Below are 21,845 nucleotides of genomic sequence, written 5' to 3' on the forward strand. Positions count from 1 at the left end.
CCATCATCCATCAACCATCATCCATCATCCATCAACCATCATCCATCAACCATCATCCATCAACCATCATCCATCAACCATCAACCATCAACCATCATCCATCATCCATCAACCATCATCCATCAACCATCATCCATCCATCCATCCATCATCCATCAACCATCATCCATCATCCATCAACCATCATCCATCAACCATCATCCATCCATCCATCATCCATCGTCCATCAACCATCATCCATCCATCATCCATCAACCATCATCCATCATCCATCAACCATCATCCATCAACCATCATCCATCCATCCATCATCCATCAACCATCATCCATCATCCATCATCCATCAACCATCATCCATCAACCATCATCCATCCATCCATCCATCATCCATCAACCATCATCCATCATCCATCCGCCCCATCAGGTATGAACGGCTGCTGTGCCGCTGTGTCTGCTGCCTGTAATGGTCCAGAAGGAGGAGCAGCAGCTCATCACTGGAGAGTTTGACATCAGATTCAGTTCAAGTGTGAAGGAGCCGCCAGGTGATTAAGAGCACACAGTAAATGTCACCTCTGCTGGAAATCAATATTCTCTGAAGCATGGGCAGTACATCAGCAGATAGAGCCGGAGCGGGCCGCCGCGCCGCGTCGCCTGTTTGCTGAAGAGGTGAAGAGGTGGAGAGACACGGCAACGACCATTACTGCCAGCTGGAGTCCATGTGAACAACCAGAGCAAAAAACATGTCTGGCTGAAAAAAGGCAAAAGAAAGAGAGATCTGTCTGCAGTCTCATCTTTATTTCAGTTATCGTTATCAGATTAATACCTGACTGACTGTAAGGAAACAAAGGAAGGTCGGCCCAAAGACCTCAGATGTTCTAAGTTCTTCACTCAGCTGATCTTCCCTTTATGGACCAGCAACAAGAAGAGGAACAGAAAAATCCTGCAGGCCGTTTGGAGTCAGGTGGGAGACGGACTCAGACCAAAGCTCACCGTCCTCCAAGCGCTCCTCACTATGACTGTGGGGTGAAACACGGTGGTGGCAGCATCATGCTTCTTTCCAGAAGCTGTGGAGAAGTCGGTCAGCACCTCTCAGAAAATCCAGATAAAACACAAACAGGTGACTGAAAAGGTTAAAGGTCATGAAGACTTTGCAAGGCTCTGCCTGCTTTCAGTCATCTACTCTGGAAATCCCAGGAATCGGATTTAATCGGATTTAATCGGATTTAATCGGATTTAATCCGTTTTCTTTCTTCATTTTGTTCTTTTCCTTGCAGCCTTCCTGGATTCAAGGCGGGACGTTTCCTGGAAACCCAACCGGATCCGTCCGCCACCAGTCTGACATTTCGCCTCCAGCAGGGTAAAATGTCAGCGCACACAGATCGCGATGAGGTCTGGCCGACCCGAGCGCAGCGGCGACGCCGGTGGCCAGGACGAAGCCGGGAGGGAGGCGGGTCAACCGGGCCGGGCCGGGCCGCAGAACCCTGCAGCTGGCGGGACGGCCGGGCAAGAGCTGCGGGCAACAAACTGTGGGCCAACGTCACACACTGGCCCAGAAAAATAAACTGAATTTCTTTTGCAGCAAAGTGTTGTTGTTCATTCTAGATCCGAACATTTAAATGATTTTTGCACATGTGCTTTATTAAAAGAAAAGTATCTAGTTCTCCAAGTCTTTTGGGTCGATTTAGCAAATTTATTCTCAGTCAGAAAGATCGAGGTCACTTTCTTCCAAAACTCTTCTAAATAATACATTAAATAAAACCTAATTTGGGTGCAGTAAATGTCAGCCATACTTTTACCCTGATTAAAAATATATAATTAAATAAACTTTTATCATTGCTGAATTGCAAAAATTCAGTCCAGGGGCCACAAATGGCCCCCGGGCCACATTTTGGACACCCCTGTTTTAGAGACAACGTGGCTGTTTTTAAGTGACATCATCTGGTTTTTCCTGTGATCCAAACATTCACAGCTGATGAACAAACTGAGATTAAATCAAACTTTATCCTTCAGATAAAGAAATAAACAGAAAATAAATTAGCAGAAAATCAGGACTTTAACATTTTATGCTCTTTGGAGTTTAAATCACAGCAAATTCAAATTAAATTAGTTACAACAGCCGGTGCATTAAAGAGTCCATTAGTCTGAACCGGAGTGAGTTTTCATGGATATTAATTGAACCGTCAGTCAAACTGGACTGAATGTTTTATCTGCTGCTCAGAAAATGAAAAATTCCTTTCAAGTCATTATTTCCAAGTCCGAGTCGAATCTCAAGTCCCTCCCAGCAGAAACATTTTCATATCAAATCGACATCTGGGTCACCTCTAACGCCGCATCACTGCATGAATATGTAATATGTAATAATTATCTTTCAGGCTTTTAATATTTATTATCAGTTACCTTTTAAATATTTAGCACTTAATTTGTCATCCAATAATCTGCTAAAACCTGATTTTTATTGTTTTAATCAAATCTAATATTTACCCCATTTGAAATATGAATAATAGTTTATCCTTTAAGAAAAATATTACAGCAATAAAACGCTTTTAATGTTGAATTTCAGCTGTTAATCTCAGAAACATTGAGTTTCCAGCTCTTCATTTTTATTTCTTACAGTGAATCTGATTGGCTGGCTTTAATGTGAATAAAGCTGGGAAATCATTGTCCAACATATTGTTTGTTAGTTCTGATCTGGTGAAATTGGTCGTTTTAAAGATGCTAACCAGCCTGCTGCTTGACCTCTGACCCTTACAAAGAGGCTTTGTGCTGCAGGTTTTCTCTGCCATCTCCTCCATGGATGATCATATTTACATCCTGACTGAATGAATGAGTGAAATAAACCAGAGTCTCTGCAGACATGAACACGCGGCGCTGCCCTGAAGCCTGGCGCCTTCGTCGCGGTGAAACCAGTTTGTTTGGTTCAGTCAAAGATCCAGCAGTGAAATGCAGCAAAGGAGCGACTCTGAGCCTCCAACAGGCCGGGTGTGATGGGAGCAGGACGGTAAACCTTCATCTGTTCTGTTGCTCGACTTTAACATGCCGCCATGTTCTTCCATCTGAGCTCAGGTTAAAAAGAGAAGCAGAGTCTTTATGAGTCCAAGAGGGCCAATAAATGTTCTGCTTGTTTAACTGTGAAATCAGCAGAACAGCATCAATATCAGATGTCGCAGCAATCTTATCTCCCGTTCAAATCCACAGCATAAAGTTCTCCTCCAAACATTTCCACTGAAAGGAAACTGGTACCAGTTCTTATTTCATCTACAAATACAGTCAGGCTACAACAGAGTCAGAAGGAACACTAGAGCAGAAATAGAGAGACTTTATGTGGAAGTGCAAAGAAACCTGGTGGGATTTTCCACAGCAGCAGCGGCGGCACAAACACAAGCTGCACCTATAAAACAAAAAGCCTTAACAATAGATTTCCATTTAAAAGTACAGTCAGACCTGCAGCTTTACAGGAACAGGCGTAGTGCTGCAACCGAGTTAATTTAAAAACGTTTTCCAGGCACGGTGGGGGAAATTTGATTCTTTTGATGGAATGTCAAAGGCTGAAAATCCTAACCTGATTTAAGGAACTCCAGAAAAATACATTCTCAAATTCAAGCGAACGTCCAATCCCATCTGATCCCAACTAAAGCAGCGCTACGGCGGGACTCCCAGCTGGGGTTCACCTGCAGCTCAGAGGAAGAGGCAGATCAATTATTCCTGTCTGCTGCACTTGGAAGATGAGAAATAATCCTGCTAAGTGTGTTAGGTTGGGCCTGTTGCAGGCTTTCTTCTCTGAAAGGTAGAAAAGCGAAGGAGAGAAACGTGAACCTGAAATGCTTCTTAAACTGTTATTTAACGGGGGTTTCTGCAGCAGCTTCCTTTTCTCCACACCGTTAGCATGTCAGCATCTGTAGCGAGTTAAAGCGGCCGGCTTTGAAGAGGTAAGTGGAGGAGCAGAGTCTGCCTCAGAAAACAGAGCAGCAGCATCAGGAGCCTGCAGCTCTGAGAGAGGGAGGAGGAGGAGCAAAGTGAACAATCAGAGCCACTTGTGTTTTCAGGCGATCCGGTTCTCACCGAGCTTCTCACCCGACTTCCTGTCTGCGGGTTCGGATCAGAAACGCAGTCGCTCTGCAGCTCTTCCTGCCGTTCTGGGATTGGATGATGAAATCAACGCAGACATGGAGGAGACAAGCTGAGTTTCAGGTGTTGAGTGAAAGGTTGGGGTTTGGACATAATCCCAGTGTTTACCTCGAGGCTGGACTGACAGCAGAACCAAAGCCAAACCGGGCCCGGCTTTGGTTCTGCTGGGAGAACCAGCAACCAATGGAAAACCAAACCTTACGACCATTAAAGTACAAATTCAGATTTTGTAGAGAGGACCCCTGCTGTGATTCAGTATGTTTTCTTAGAGCACATCTAAAACTTTAACCTCCAGCGGCGCTCAGGAGGAGAACGGCAGTGGGGGGTCGGGGGTTTCCCGTCAGACCGTCAGTTCCCGAAACCACACACACACACACACACGCACAAAACAGCTTGTAAAAACGCACGTGGAGTGCAACCTGTCAAACTAGCAGCAAAATAATGTTAAAAAATCAGATTGGGAAGCGAAACACTACGATTCATTTATTTAATGTACGATTTATTTTCCTTAGAGCTGATTGGCTGCAGAAGAGGAAGACGGTGAATGTTAGCTTAATAAGCATGTTAAGATATATTTGCTGTTTGAATTATTAAAATAGAAGCCTCTGGGTGTTTTAGAGGAAATCTCCAGTATTAATGGGCAGCTGTGACCCCTGACCCCTACTGGGGGTTACCTGTATGCAGGTTAGCTCTACTTTAGCATTGTTGAACAACAGCAGCTTTTATCAGTTTATCTGAAGCTAAATTTCCTGATTCAGAAACAGAATACGGACCATTGTCCTGGCTTTGGCCCGGTTTGAGCTCTACAACGTTCAAACACTTGAAAATTTGCTTGTTGTGAACATCTGGATGATGCATCAGGTGAAAAATAAAATCTGGTGCAGAACCAGCGACATCTGACCGACTGCTGGACAATCTGGACATACCAGCGGTTGCTGGATCCACCGTCCCGGTGGTGGACTGAGACACAGCAACGTTCCCAAAAAGCAGAGCTTCATGCAGCAAATGCCCTGAAGAGCCTCCCCTGATTGGTTCAAAGTTAAATTTAACACCAATTGTGAAGAAACTAACTGCTAGCATGTTGTAGCGGCTCTTATTGTGAAGCTCAGCAGCTCTTTACCTCCACGCCCAACGCCCTTTATGTCATGAAGTGTGTTGGTTGAGGTGAGGAGGAGAGACGCCGAGACCCAGGTTATGAAGAGAAGATGGTGATTTAATGGTGAATGTAACTCAAGATAGTCCAAGACAGGCAGCACAGCTGAACGGAAGGCTAGAGTTCACACTGGCAGCAACTGACTTAAACAGACTGAAACAACAAGATGACGCCGACACGGGACTTGGCAGTTCTACCGTGAAGACGCTGACATCCAAACGTGAATCTTAGACAAGGACCCGACGAAGAACACAGACAACAGGTGAGACTAAATACACACGGGGTAATCAAGGGAATGAGATGATCAACGGGGAGGACAGGACAAAGACTCAGGGAAACAGAATCACACAGAAAAACTCAAAACTAAACACACAGAAACACGGATCATGACACTTTTGTCTTTCTACAGTTTTTAGGATGAAAATGCCAAAGTTCTGGGAGCAAGTAAGCAAGAAAATATAATAATCTCTGTGGAGTCAAGCCGACTTTTCCTTATTATGACCGGTCCTGGGTAGCCGGGCCCTGTGGTTCAGGAGCGCCAGAGTCAAATCAAAGGCAGAGAAGATGTGATGAATATTAACGAGCTGAGAGTTTCAGAGAGAGCAGAATCTTACTCTGGGTCCGGACTCGAACTCAACCGCAGCTTCCATAAAACTCTTCCAGGAGATTCAGGGAAACAGAAAACAACCAATCTGCAATTTACATGAGAGACACTCAAAATATTCAAGACCAGATCAAACCACTCTGCACCAACTTCTGCACTACTCAGTAGCTGACAGAGCAGGAAATGTTTGGATGGTTTATTTTCTGAACAATGTGCAAAGCGATGGCCGTCTCAGTGCCTGACAGTAATGTTTCAAAGATGGTTGGAAGAAACGTTTTTTCAGTGTGTTGAGATCAAGGCTGAATCACTAATTCTCTAAAATATTGTGATCAGAACATCACTGATTAAAACCTCTGTATGAAACTTATAAATACATTAAAACTCAACCTATAGCGTTATAATCATACGGTGATCATCTCTCTACTGATGCAATGATTACATCTTAGAATGAATCGATTGTTGTGAGTTTTCTGTGTCACAAACTGGACTGGATGTTTTATGATAATAATGAGAAATAAAGGCATACAGCCACATCAATAAATCATCATTAAACCCACATTTATGTTTTAAAATATTTTAATTGGTCTGATGTAATAATAAAAATGAGATCAGATTCACTGTAAGAGGAAGATTATCATAATATAAAGGAAATAAAGGTTTGTGTAATAAATTTATATTTCACTCAATTAAATAAGTTACTGAAATAAATTAACTTTATGGAATATTTTACGTTTCAAAAAATTTATAAATTTCTTATTTTAACTCTTTTTTCTCTGAAGGACCAACATGATCAACTCGATCTGCTTTGAGAGGAAAAAACGTAAAACATTCAGGAAATTATGACTTTAAACTGATGAAGATTTCTCCCAAATGAACTCAGGTCCTGATTTCTGTTTTTATCTCATCAACTAAGATTCACTTCCAATAACATTTATAGGTAAAGCAGAGGTAATTAGTTATTCGTCTTCATTATCATTTTATGCTTATATTATCAATCAATCCAATTTTATTTGTACATTTCAGCAGCAAAGCATTTCAAAGTGTTTTACATCATTAAACAGTCGTGTGTCATTGAATAAACATTAAAATCTGCAACCCTTTAAACTTTAGTTGAAACTCCGTCAACTGGGACTCATTTAACTACATCAAACTGATTATTCAGTGTATAATTGAATCTATTTGTACTGTACCAAAGTTCAGATGGAAAGTGGAAGATTTGCTATAATCTGCTGGTATTTTGTAAAGTTATTGTTTTTATCGTGTTTTTATCATGTGTTGTCTGTAGATACATATTTATTTGTCGTTGTTATGAATGAAGAGTTTGCAGATTGAGCCAAAGCTTCGTTCTACATTTTTACATCCAGTTTGTTGTGGAAAATTTTCTGTTTGGTACATTTATATGAATCTCATAACCAAAACAAACTGAACTAATGATGAGCATTAAATGTGATTTTCCTGCTGCACTTTGTCAGTTTTATCAGCTGATACATGTTCCTATAGTTTTTATTTATTATTTTAGAAGAAAAATCAATATTTCAAAATAAAAGCATGAGCCTTCTGCAGGTTTTATTTATTTGAGTGCTTAATTATCTGCAAACTGAAGTTCTTGAAGTTTGACACTGAGCAGGACGTGCCATAATTATAATAATGTGAGTTTATTTAGGTATTAATGCCAAACATTTTATGCTGTTTTTCTCTGGAATGCAGACCAAACATTATTACCCAGAGCTTAACAAACCGTCTGCATACAGGACGATAACCTGCTCATAACCTTTAGCGCCATGTCTGCTCTTTGTACTTTAAAAGAGATTATTTCAATCATTTATAGCTCAACCCCATAAAGGTTTAATAGATACAACAAAGCGGGTTCTGGAGTTGTTCTGCTGGTGTAATGTTCTGGATAATCATGACATCCTGTCCACAGCTCAGTTATCTTCACCCCTCAGCCTGCCGTACTGCAACAGAAACATCGTCTTCTTCCACGCTCTGCATTAAACAGTAATGGATATGCACAGCCTCCCTCCCCGTCTATGTTGCAGTAAATACTGAACACGCTGAAAGTAGCCAGAAAACGTTGTAAAGGAGGAGTAAATGTTTCCTCCCCTGCTGACCTTGCCCTGAGATGGGATGTTGATGTCGGAGTGTGAGGGCCGCCGCGCTGCAGCCGCTGCAGCCACGCTCTAATGGATTGATAAAAAACCTCTGAGCAGAGAATCAATCATGATATAAACCAGGAGTGAAGCTTGTTAAAGTCCACAGAAAGTTCCTCTACCCTAATGCTCCTAATCTTTAGCAATTTTCTGCTGGACAGAAAGATTGCGGCTGTTCCTCCCATCCTGCCATGCATTAGAGCCAGGATCATTTCAGATGATGGACCAGCGGCGGATCTGAGGGACAAAGACAGCTTCTCCATGACCAAGGTCTCCGTCAAAGGGATTACTGTTCTGCATCACCACCAAGCCGCTGCTGGATGAGCTTTAGATCATCTTAGCAGCATGAGCAACAACAATCTTATACTAATGAGTCATAAACATCAACACTTTCCCGAGATGAAGCTGCTCTTTTCCCAGGAACTCAGCGAAGAGTCAACAGCTGCTGTGAACCAAACCAAACTGGACTAAACTTCAGCTTCTCTTTGCACAAACCAACCAGGATTCATTATTTTTCTGTAGAACATAATTCCTAATTATTTATGGAGAATCCATCTGTTTGTGGATCTGCTTTTAACTTATAAAGGAAAATAATGCAGCTTATGAAACTGAAATACTTTGCAGAAATGCTACTGGACATGTTATTGGCTGGTGTTTGGAAGCAGCCAATCCAGGACTATCTTTCATTTCCCTTGGTGCTGATTGGCTGAGTGGAGACGAGGAAGGCCTCGGTAGTGCCGAGAGGATTTCTACTGTGCATATCAATGCATATTCAGGTTTATTTGGTGTTTGAACCATTACAATAGGCAGTTATTGTTTTCAGAGACGGTCTCAGGTATTTGTGGATTTTAGCTATTCGGCTGTCGTCCCTGACCTCAACACCAGGTTCACTGGACTCCTTATATTTAACCTCAACTTGTCTGATTTTGCACAAACACTTATCTAAAGGTTTCTGTGTTTATAGGAAAGTGTAAGTTATCAAATATATTCTCCCGTTCTAATTCAAAAGACAAAAACGTAAGGGTCATGCTAGGGGTTGAACGACTTCATATTTTTTAAGGTCGACTACCACATGATAGAAGTCGAGTCGCGGTGACATCATACTGACGTACGCGCAAACGCTTCACAACAATAAATGGTGCGTTTGAGCATCAGGTGCGTCTGGTTTACATTCAAAGTCTGTGTGGAGCGTCGAGCGTGTCCGACGCTCCACACAGACTTTGAATGTAAACCAGACGCACCTGGTGGCCAAAACTCGTCGTGTGACGCACCATTAGAGGCTTTATCAGCTACATTCACGGCAAATATTGATTAAAGAGCGACGTCCCTATTCTGGTAGCCTTTGCTGAAGTTTTAAGTTTCTAAATTATTTACATCTTTATACAATTTCAGCTGTCTAACAAACTCACCTAGTTCACTTACTTTCATTTTCTTGGAAAAATCAGTTTTGTCACATGAATTCAACTAGTCGACTGGCTCCGTAAAAAGTCACTGCACAGTAAAGAATCGACTAGTCGGTGCAACCCGTAGGTCAGTGGTGCCCAAAGTGGGTCCTGGAGGCCCGGCATCCTGCAGGTTTTATTCTCTCCCTGGTGGTAACGACCTGTTCAGCTTGTCAATGTTCCTCTTAGGCCTCTAATGAGCCGTCATTTGATCCAGGTGTGTTAAGCGAGGGAGAGAACGGAAACATGCAGGATGCCGGGCCTCCAGGACCCACTTTGGACACCCCTGGCCTCAGTTATACTTCTATTGTTTAAATTGAAACCCGGCACCGACTCCCGGAGCAGACTCTGGGAACGGACCGATCCCAGATCCCTGCAGGCAGGAAGTGAATGAAGGGGAACTGTTAACCTTTGACCCTGAAAATCCCAAAAGCAGCAAAACATTTTCATACATTTCATTGTAGCTCACATGTTGAGTCTGCTGACGCCCGGACCAAAGTCAAACAGTCGACTGAGACAAAAGCTGAACAAAATTACACTGTTGTCATGACGACGATGAGAAATGACTGTCTTACAAATCCTTCATAAGCATCAGCTTTGATGTAACTGGGGTTTAAAGCGATCTTTACTGACTCCCTTTACGTCCAATTTTAAACTTTTTAATTCACTGATGATCAAAACAGAAAAAAGAGAATTCAGTGACAAAAAAACTGTTTACAGTGAAATGAATAAAGTGATAAATATGCTGGAAGAGATCATCAATTGTATATATATTATACTATATTATAATACTAAATAATATCAAACACATCAAAAACAAAATACATAAAGTAAATCTGTGCATAAAACACATATTCCTTCTAAGTTATGTCCGCTTAAGATATTTTCTGTGAAAACATTTCCACACAGTCCAATATTACACAGAGCTCTATTAAACAATTCAACTTTAAAATATATAAACATTTAAATTAAGGTTTTCCCATAAGTCAGAATGTTTAACCAATATAACCCTCAATTTGTTGCAGTGACGTGCGGTGAGGTTCACTGCTGGTGAGCCGCTGACTTCTGACTTAGACACCATGCATGTTATTGGACGTACGGAAATGTTTTAATTTGTTATGTCTGTAATATCTGCTCTCCATTCTTTCTTTCATACCCCCTGGCATACTGTGTAATATTTTGTGTTCTGTTTATGTTTATCTTTGTATTTGTAAACAAAGACATTCATTAAAACAAAATAAAAAAATAGTTTTGTGCCTGTCATCTTTGCAGAATTAGAACTTAATCCTGTGTATTTGTTTTGAACCAGTTAATCACAAACATTGTCTATTCACACAAAAACATAAAGTTATGTTATAAATATATGAAACTCAAAACAACAAATTCACTTTTTTGGAAACAAGTATTCATCAAAGTTTGTCTGTTTGCATTGAATATGGAAAATGTTGGAGTTCAGAAGGCAAACAGAAGATCTGAATGCAGATTTAAACTACGAGTTGAAGAGAAACTTTGAGACTTTGAAGAGTTGATCAAATACCTCATAATTACAGAGTGAATTTTTTCCAGCTCTTAAGAGCCTCTTAACTCCTTTTCAAGGTTGTCTTCAGTCCTTACATCCAAACAAAAATGGTTAGAGTATTATTTAGCTGAAAGTACGTCTGTACAACATTTCTCTCTCCTCTTTTCAATTTTATCTGGCAACGGTTTACTCCCTATAGTCTCCATTTGCATACCTCATTTCAGTAAAGCAATTCCCTTAAATATCCTTTCAACATTTTCCCAATGACAGAGTGAAGGATGTGTGAGTCGCTGCTCATATTGTCCTTTAGGCTTACCTGTGGTTATTCCAATTTAGTGTCTTTATGCAGCACTCTCCCTTGCCTTTACCTTGGTGTCTTCCAGAAGAAAACTAAAAAAACAAATTTAATGGAACAGTTTCTCAGGGTTTCAATTATTTGTCTGTATAGCGATACGAGTGGAGACAGCATGAGGGTAAATATGAGGTATAGAAGGGCAGAGCTCTAGGGGGGTGGTTTCATTTCTGTGAGTCAGACATGGCTCTATTGCTCAACAATAAATCTGATTTAATACCTATTGTCCTGCACTGGCTGGAGTCGCTACGGAGACAGAGAGAGATGGAAAAAGATGGAGGGTGGTAAGCAGTGCAGAGGTGAGTAAATAAGAACTGAAAGGAGAGGAAGCGGCGTGAGATATTGGTTGGTTCTGTTCTATTAAATCAGAATAATAGAGCTGTACATGCAAAAATCCAAGCAACAGAGACGTCTGGGGGCCGCCGTCCCAAAGCTCCTGCAAATGGGATCCAGTGTCAACAGTTAACTTAACACAAGGACACAGCTGCAGCCGCCAGTTCTCATCAACAAGCAGCAAAACAACTCCCACTCAGGAAGGAAAGTGGCTTACGCTCCACTTCCACGGCTGCACGGCTCCAAGCATGGCTGTGAAATCCCAAACCGCATCCCTGCTGCTGCAACCGGCTGCAACGGAGCCCCACTCCCACCAGCAGCTTAGTCACAGATCAGCAGTCCGTCCGACTTCACTGCCATCAGGTCTACATTCCTACATTATTACTAGCATGTAGTAACGGCTCGTCGCTCACAGGAAGCAGAACTTCAATAGGAAACCATGACTAAGCCTCCATTAAACAGAGATATGGAGCTTTCCTCTATTTCATGAATTTATTAATCATTTTGTAAACTTTCTGTTTCAGAAGAGTTTGGGTTGGAACTCTTCAACGTTCAGAGTCCTTCTGGATTGTAAAGCTTTGACTGTCCCACTAGGACCAGAAACAGCAGATATTAGTCTTCACTAATATCTAATATCTGTCTGAAAGACTGAGAATCACACACTAGGATGTTTTAACAGCTGATAATCCGGTACACCTGGTCCAATTAGGAACCAGAACTCCATCATCTGCTCCTCCTCCAGCTGCTGTGGCTCTGAGTCAAACCAACCTGTTCCCCTTCTGGCCTGTGGGGGCGCTGCACCAAGAACCACTGAAGGAAACGACACAAAAACCTCTGAAGACACTGAGAGCAACTTCCTTCTTCACCAGATGGAAACAAGATGGAGGATTTTAGCGGTTGGAGGATTTCTCTTTAGTCTTTGGCTAAAAACCAGGAGCCATTTCTGCTGCTATCACTAGGCTAGCATGTTAGCTATGGTTATATTTACCCAGAATGACCTGCGCTGTAGTCCACTTCCTGCTTTTGGAGCGGTCTCTGGTCCGCTTGGCGTTCACATGCGCATTCAAACTGAACTAGAGTTCACTTCAGCTGAACCCAGACCGAGGTTTGGAGGATTCACACCTCCATAAACACAGCGGACTTTCTAGGCAGATGGACTGGAGTTGGATTGAAGTGGACTGGAGTTGGACTGGAGTTGGATTGAAGCGGACTGGAGTTGGATTGAAGCGGACTGGAGTTGGATTGAAGCGGACTGGAGTTGGATTGAAGCGGACTAACAGGGCTGATGGGAGTGAAGCTTGAAATCTTTACCCGTAGAAAACCACAGACTGCAGGATTTATCAAACCAACTGAAACCAACTTGAAAAATGAAACTCACCCAGTTTAATAGAAGTACATGGTCAGACTATCTTTCTGTTCCTCCAGGAAGCGACAGTGATGCGATATTCACAGTGGCCTGCTGGTGGCGACCAGCGGAGGCGCTGGTGAGCAGCAGCCAGGCCAGCTGCCCCAGAGCAGCTCTGGCTGCAGTGTAGCTCCAGTCAGTGAGTGACAGGACGCGCAGTGGAGCCTCAGACTGCAATGAAACCCCTTCATATAAAATGGCTTGTTTCCATACGTACAGTCGGAGGCCGAGAGAGAGCTGGAACTAACTGAGCTGATCCTCATGAGTGGCATGAACACACACTTCTGTCTGAATATTTTGAAATGATTTTGGTTGTTTTTGTGTTTGTTTCCACATTTAGCTGATGACCTCAGATTTGACTGCTTGGATCCAAAATCCAGGACGGCTGAAGCCAACTCTGATTTGGAAGCCGGGCGGCTTAACACATGAGATCATCAAATGTTTACATATTTAAATCTCTGCATTTAGTCAGAAACACAGGGTTGATCCAAGCCACGTCTTTTCAGATTTCTGAATCAGAACCAGAATCACAAACCAGCCAATGACAGCGCAGCATCCAGCTGCTGCTAATCAGGAGTTTTAAGTGTTTTGTGCTTCCTGCACCTCATCCTCGCCGTGTCCTCTCGGCTCATCGCGGCCTCTTGGGTTGCTGCTGTTCGTCTGCCAGGCCCGCGTCATTACGGATGAAACCCTGAGCCCGTCTTCCTGACAGCGGCGCGGCGCAGCTCCGCTGCATGTCTCCTGCTCATTAGACAGGGTTACATCAGCTGGCCCGCTTCCCGCCTGTCGCCCTGTTTCTGATTAAACGCATCGCAGACGTGAGGTCAGCGCGCTCAGGCTGCTGCCACCTCGAAACCTGCATTAACACATGCAGGTCGACGGAGCCGCTCTGGGTGGACCGCCAGGCCGCGGGTCGCTCTGTAAAGTTAATAAATGTGAATTATTAAATGCAAAGGCAAACTGTGCAGTTTAAGGTTTGAATCCATCCTAGTTTGCATTAAACAGCTTTTGATGGCAGATAAAGTTTGATGATTTGGTAAAATTTGCTGCAGACGGTCCCAGCCGGGTCAGAGGATCGATCCCAGCGTTTCAACAGAAACCGGTTCAGACGGACTCAGTTTCATCTCTTAAAGTCCATTATAACCATTGAAGCCAGTTGGCCTGAGGTTCCTGCTGCGCTGCGCATGATGGCAGCATGTTGGAGCAGCTCTGCTGCCTCTGATTGGTTCTTCTTCAAGACTTTAGTTCCTCATTTCCTGCTGTTAGAACACATATTCCCTTTGGTTCTGGATGCTGAGCATTTTTTCTCTTACTTTTTTACTTTGCTATAACAAACATGGCAACAAGGTGTTTTTTGTTTATTTTTTCGTAGCAGGAGCTGATTAGTAGCCAAAATCTCCAAAAGTCTGTGAACTTTGATCCCAAATCCCAGAGGAGCTGAAAAGGAGGCATCATGGATGCAGAGCAGAGAGAGAAGGAAGTTCAAACCGTCTCTTCCCAACTCCAAACGACCAGAGAAGATTAAAGGAGGAGGAGCAAAAGCAAAGGGGGCAGATTAGCAGAGCTGCTAACAGCTGATGTTGTCATCCTGAACATGTTAATGGGGAATATTGTCTCTGCTGTCAGAATATTGAGCTGTTAGCATGTTAGCATGGCCCTACAGGAAGACTCAGTCAGAGGCCTCTTCAGATCTGCTGCAAAACTGACTGCTACTGGAGATCTGTCCTACCTTTACTGTTATACTGTTGCAGAACCAAACACACTAACAGAGATCAGGCACAACATTAGGACCACCTGCCTGACTGCGTGTCGGTCCATCCAGGAGCAGAATGAACTAACCGGAACATTTTTCAAACTGATGAAATCCTTTAACTTTCTGCATGTCCCATATCTTTTTATTTGTTGTGAAATCTTCTTTGTTTCTGTGTCACAACAACATTCATCACTTCAGAATGAGGAGATAAAATTTCTCCCTGCAAAGTTTTTTTTATGTAAAGCTGAAAGATAGTTTATGATCTCAAGACACCAGCATGGCATAATGTTTCAAACTACGGCAGGAAAATGATAATGTAGCTTTTTCTATATTTAATTACCAACATGGACGCGTTTCTGCAGCAAAGCATCTCAGAATATCCGGCTTCATGTCCGTGAGCCGATCAACAACAGAGAATTAAACAGCGACGGAATTACAAACTTCACAACAATAATTATTCAATATTTCAGATGGAGTCTCATCAGTCATGTGGCACAAAGGAGCTGTGGAACAGATTGGCTACTGTAATGCTAGGCTGCAGCACCGAGCCAGCAACGCAAGGCTTTCCTTTCCACTCTGAGTGTGTGTGTGTGTGTGTGTGTGTGTGTGTGTGTGTGTGTGTGTGTGTGTGTGTGTGTGTGTGTGTGTGTGTGTGTGTGTGTGTGTGTCAGAACAGTTTCTGTGCTCACTCTGGTGCAGAAAAGATGCATTGGTATTATTTGATTTGAGAATCTGGAGGCTAATCGAACACGATGCGGCTTAGTGATGGCTGGCTGGAGGAGGAATGATGAGCGATCCGGACCGCTGCAGGGGTTGAGTTTGGGTCAAGCACCGTTCTGTCACACAGCCCTGGAGAATACAGGCGCTGTCACAACAGAGGTTCCTCTGGGGACGGACAGGCAGTGAGGAAGATAACAGCAGGAGAGACAGCTGGGAGCAGAGCCAGCCAGAAAACCTGCAGAACTGAACCCAGACGGATCGTTTCTACCTCCATGATGCTTCTGATGAGGCCGTTTGCAAATCTACATGCTAACCTCAGCAGCTCCTCAAAACGTCCCTGATGCGTCAGTGGGCTTTGATGAAAAACACGGAGGATTTTCTCTCACATATAAATGAGCTCAAACATCAGATGATCGTCTCTGGAGCCGTTCTACATGCTGCACTCATTTCACAGGATCTGCAGTTCGCCTGATAATGTCTAATAATCTGAAACCTGGATCCGATCTCAGCCAGCAGAAGGTGTCAGTGAACTCATCGTCATGTTAGCATGAAGCTCCTCAAGGACAAAAGCTTCAGCGACCTCCGTTAGCATCAAGACTCGGTTCCTCCTGTCTGTGGAAACGACCACAGCAAAATGCTAAGCTGCTAACGCTAAAATGATAACAAACCATCATAGACATGAATTAGTTGTGCTGATAATTTTGTTTTTAGCCTTCTGCTAATGTTAGCGCTGTGTGCTAGCAGTTAGCTAGAGAACAGAACCTTACTCTGAGTTTTGAAAAGTTATTAGGTGAACAGCTGGCATAGCTTTTGTCCTGGGGAACACATGATCCAGATGAGTTCAGTGCGTTCTTGGTGCTAGCCTTAGCTAACCCGCTAACCATGCTGAGGTTTTCCAGACGTGTTCGTTCACGTTGAGTCGTTTTCTGGCTCCAACATGTCAGGCTGGATGGACGAGTCTACTGCTGGTCAGAAACGTTTCTGCACCGTCAGATAATCTATCTCTGCTATCAAACTACAAAAATGGCCGAACAGCAGGGGGCGGGGTCTGAACTACCTCATTTGCATTTAGAGAGACCAAAACGAGTTGCTCTCAGATGAACCTGGGGTCAGAGGTCAAAGAGGAATCTGAGGAGCTACAAGAACCAGGAAGTCAGCTTTAAATAGACCACAAGTGGAGGGTTCAGCTGAAGGACTGGAAAGGAACATTTGTTCACCTTGAATCCACTTTCCATCTCGTTCTGATGCTCAGTTTGAAGTCCACCAAGTCGTTTTCACCAAGTCTCGATCAATAGATGAACTGATTGGCTGGTTCTGCATCGGGCATTCGAGCAGCCGTGCCTTATAAAGTGGCAGTGATGTGTTCAGGTGTCTGTGTCAGAGTTGGAGTCCAGGTTTGAGCTGTCAGAATAAATGATGAGGAGTTTGGCGGCGTAGTGAGGAGATAAAGGACGGGTGGATTCCGGGTCAGGAGGGACGTCTGAGCGATAACGAGCCGCTTCCATCCTTCATCCGCCGCCAAGGCTGCAGGCAGAGGGGAGCGGCTTATTGAGTCCGATTTATGCCCTACCCAAACTCTTTGTCAGAGAGATGAGTGAACCATTGGAAATATCATTCAAGCTAATTTATTTTGCATCTATCAACTATTTTTATGTTCAGCATCAATAACTGCCTGCAGCAGCAGCAGATCTGGACCTTCTTCCTCATTTTTGATCCTCTCTTCCCTTCATAAACTTCCTAATCGTTCCCCACTCACTCCGTCCGCCAGTGCGCTGCTGTCATTAAAGACACTTGATGTCCAAACGTTTGATGAGACGCATTTCTGAGAGACGGTAAGCTGGCGGTCAGGCGGGGGGGCGATGAGGCCCATGAAAACCCGAGGCGTTGCTTCACTGACTTATTGAAGGGTGGGGACGCCATTAGAGGGCGCGCCGGGAGGAACATCATTAACGAGCTCACATTGTTGAAGAGATGACGTTAATTAAAGGGTTCCCACAGCAATGGAAAAGGCCTTTGATTAGACCACCAAAGCCTCTCTGCTCGTCTGCCACTTGTAGCTGTGTGACCTTCACACCAACCGCAGCCAGAGTCCTGCTGCCAGTTTACTGAGCAGAGAGTGTGTGTGTGTGTGTGTGTGTGTGTGTGTCTTCCACACCAGGAAGGACCCAAGGAAAGGAAACACTGCGCCAATTAGAGTCTGCAGTTCAGAGCATCATTCAGCTGAACATGAGACAGAAGAAAAAACCGATTCAGAGCTCAGCTGCAGCAAAAGGTCAGAGGAGACGATGTCCAACAGAAGGGCAGGAAGCTGGATTATTGTCATGGCCTCAGGCTGCAGGAGGAAACAAGGCTCAACTGTGACTTTCAACAGGCTGCTGTCCCTAATGAATGAATGGAGAGTAATTTAGTACGGATGGTCCTTTCTTCCTCTGGTTTAGCGTAAAATATGAGCATTAGTGGTTTCTTTCAGTTCTGACAACGATCCAGGCCGAGGCTGGACTCCTCAGATATTTGGAGGTCAAGATTTGGTCAAACAAAGAAGGATCCATCGATGGAAAGGTCTGGAAGCAGACGGTGGGTCGGCGGACAGACGCTCAGGTCGCCGATACGACAGAGACGGATTGGTTAAAAGAAGCTAATAAAACTCTGTCAGGGGAAATAAATACTCGATGTTCCCATTTCAGCAACTGATCCGATCTCAGGAAATCCTGAAATGCAGAAATGAGGCAATATTTCTCTCCAGTCGCAGGTCATCCTGCCTCAGATTGACAGCGTGACAGAAAGAAAGTCTTACTTTCATTTGAACTGCAGGACGATTCATGGAAACGGTTTCTGTGAGTGAAAATCCTCATCATTCGAGCTGCTTCAGACAAACAGGGAGAATGGAAACAGTCTGCTGCTGGGATCAGGCTTTAACACGCAGAGATGATCATTACAACACTTCAAAAATAAATACTCTATGACTGAAGATCAGTCAGCTGCCTTAAAACTGTAGCTTCATGAATTCAGTATTTATTTAAATCAAGAACAAAATCAGTTTACATACTTTAGACCAACATTAGATTCTTTTTCTTGTTTTGCTCTTTTGTTATTTTGTTTGCATTTCCTTTTAACTCCTGCAAAGCACTTTGTTTTGCCTTGTTTCTGAAAATGTGCTATAGAAATAAAATGACCTTTACCTAAAATCAGCAGTAGACAGCATTGAAAATAAACTGGGTAAAAGATCAGCGCTGGACTTTAACATGTCAGTTTTAATTAATGAAGCACCCAGATATATAAACTCCTTAAACTTTACTCTTTTTGCTGCATACGAAGGTTTTGGCGGGATCGTTTGTATTCTTGGTTTCTGGAACGCCTGTAAATCTGACGCACAAGCAAACGGCTTCCTGGTCTGAAGCTGAAGTCGCATCAAATCCTTCAGATTCAGGATCTGAACTCACAACCTGCCGATGTTTCCATCCGTTCTGATATCTGTGCTGGAGGTTGATCCGCTCCAGAACAACAAAGATCAATAGACTGACAAGATAAAAGGTGTTGCTGCACACGGTGCGGCGCAGCAATCTGCAAAGGCTGCAGAGCTATTCAGCTCAGGAAGGCATGCAGGCTGCAGCTGGGAGCAGAAGAACAAAACGGCCCAGAAAGGAAACTAGTTTTCTTTCTATCGTGTGAAAAAGGTCGAGGCCCTGCTGCTTCCCTCTTGGACACATTCTGACCCTGAAACTTCTCCAGCTGATATTTCTGAAACCCTCAAACCTTCCTGGAAACCAGAGGAGATCTCACCTGATAAAGGTGGTCTGGTTCTCAGCCTGCAGCTCAAATCACTCAGGAAAAGCTGAGCAACATTAATAAACTCCAGTTCAGTTCATGGAAGACGCAAATATTAGAGACAAAACCGAAAAAAGCAGGAAGAGCTGCAGAGCAGCGGCGTGAGGTATGTCACTAAATATCACAGAGTACTCTACTGATGGAAAGTTTGGTGGAAGGAAAAACTGGCAGAAAAAGGCATCAGGGAAGTTATGGACAGCAGTCAGAGACCCAACACACACTGATGGATCCAGAACCCGTTCCTGATGTTAAACCCGTCCAGAACCACAGACAACAGGAGGAAAACGTCGTCTCTGATCTAACTCAGTGAAAAATCAAGTTCTGTTTATTATCATTCATTGGTTTTTATCCGCCATTAAATGTAAGGCATCCAAACCAGTTATCAGATAATCTAGAGATAATCCTGACTCACAGAAACGGTTCCCACCATAAAACTTCTCAGACCTTCATTTAGCCGAACCTGAAAATAACAGAAACGCTGATTTCTTCTGTAACTCCTGAGTTTGACCTGTAAGTCAGTGAGCAGCTCCAGATGTTGGATGGATGGAAGATCCGATCCGTTTTATTCTCCGTGATGAAACATCAGCTCAGCGGTCAGAGCCAGCACAGCAACATAACCCAGATTTCTCGTTTTGACGTCTCCAGCTGCAGAGTTAGAAAACTGAAGCGACTGCAGGCTAGCGGTGCCGGAAAGGGCGTGGCCTCCGAGCGTACGTTCATCCGGCACCACAGGAGAGAGACGAGGCGAAAAATGGTTTCTAGCTTTAAAAGGCTACAGCTGAACAAACATTAGCGTTAGCGCTACTGTGCCGTCTGCATGCATCTATTCCAGCCACATGATTGGTCCAACCTGGAGCATCGTTTGTCTTTTCTGTATATCAAATGTCTGGACCAACCCTTTCTCATATTTGAATTGAGGAAACTCCTTTTGCGATGCCTGCTGCTATCGTTGAATCCCAGCAGGCTCACCTGTTGGAATCTCACCTGAACAAATGAATCTGCCCCACTTCGCTGAGGAGCTTTGAGGTCAAACCAGTTCATCTGTTCTGCCTGAAGGTCAAACGCGTTTCGCCGTGGATCGTCCGCCATGGCTGCACCTCGCGCCCAGCCGTCTCTTCTCTGCTGAATATCGATCTGATTACTGCCACGGTCTGTTTAAGCCCTTCTACTGAACAGACAACCAACACTCACCATGACAGACTCGGCGCTCTGTCCTCTCTGCTGTCTGTCGTTTGGGTTTTTGTGTTTTGGCCACAGAGCAGCAGAATCTGCTCCGACTGTAAGGTCAGCAGGAAACGAAGCAGATGTGCCAGCAGGAGAGGCGCTTGGCCCGCTCCGTCTTCTCCATTTGTCAGAGTTACAGCCCCCAAGGCACTCTGAGAGCACTTAAGGTTGGCGATAAATACACACAGCCACTAAAACAAAACCCGCTGACAATTCAGGGACGCGTCACACCTACATGGACTTTAAATTACCGGCCCTGATTCATCGGCAGCGCCCTCTCTGAAACACTCTGACTGACCTCATGGAGCAGAACGGAAAAGTCACAGCAGCAGCCGTGCGAACTGATGCTAACTGATGCTAACTGATGCTAACTGATGCTAACTGACTCTAACTGATTCTAACTGATGCTAACTGACTCTAACTGATGCTAACTGATGGGGATGTGATGATGAATCGATGGTATCAGGCCATTTAAGGCAGAAAGCTCCGCCTGATGAAGGAGCTTCAGGAAACGTCAACCATCAGTGGAACAAACGGACATAAATATTGTTTCATGAAGCATAAAATAACTTTTTAAAAATCATTTGATCTTGTTAGTCTGTTCTTTATGACTGGTAGCTTCACTAAGGAGCCACTCTCGTCTTTCTAAGGGAATGAACAGAGTCCCAAGTCAAGTCTCTAACAAACGCATGTGTCATGTAGTGTGACACATGCGTTCACACTACATGGTGAGAGGAACCAGAAATTAATAAGGGCTGAAAAAAGCAACAGGGAGAGCGGGGCATGGAGCAAGAGTCCAGGAGGAACACGAAAATCTGGGAGTTTTACTACAGAAGAGGCAAATCTAATCAAGAGAACGCAGACGACAAAAATATCTATAAACCGAGAGGGAAAACAGAAAAAAACACACAAAATGAAACGAGTATGGCAAGATCTGAACTATATTAATATCTGTCATAAATCAGAGGTTCGGTGGTGAGGATAAGAAGCTGCTAGATCCAGGTTGCAGTGAAAGTGTACAGACATCCAGGCAGTCCAGGTGAGCGATGAGGCGAGGAACTCAGACACTGGTAGCAACTGGAGCAGCACAACACAGGACCAAACGGCAAGAATCCGGCAGGGAGCAGGCGACGCGGCGGGTTTAAATACACAGGGACTAATCAGGGGACAGTCAGGGGACAGACAGGACGACACAGGGACTAAATAACATACATAACAACCAAACTGATCAGATTGCAAG

The 21,845-nt window shown here is 43.8% G+C and overlaps 1 protein-coding gene across 1 annotated transcript in view; it reads right to left on the bottom strand.

The window, feature by feature from the left end:
* The window catches only part of cdh13 (cadherin 13, H-cadherin (heart)), a 319,277-nt gene extending 298,807 nt beyond the window's left edge, over nt 1–20,470 (bottom strand). Inside the window, exon 1 of the mRNA XM_015036051.1 lies at nt 20,366–20,470. Within this exon, the coding sequence (XP_014891537.1) occupies nt 20,366–20,470 (105 nt within the window). The remainder of the gene's footprint in view (nt 1–20,365) is intronic.
* Nucleotides 20,471–21,845: the final 1,375 nt, after the last annotated feature.

Source organism: Poecilia latipinna, unplaced genomic scaffold, assembly GCF_001443285.1.
Source record: "Poecilia latipinna isolate Pla-1442-1.1 unplaced genomic scaffold, P_latipinna-1.0 Scaffold356, whole genome shotgun sequence".
Taxonomy (NCBI): domain Eukaryota; kingdom Metazoa; phylum Chordata; class Actinopteri; order Cyprinodontiformes; family Poeciliidae; genus Poecilia; species Poecilia latipinna.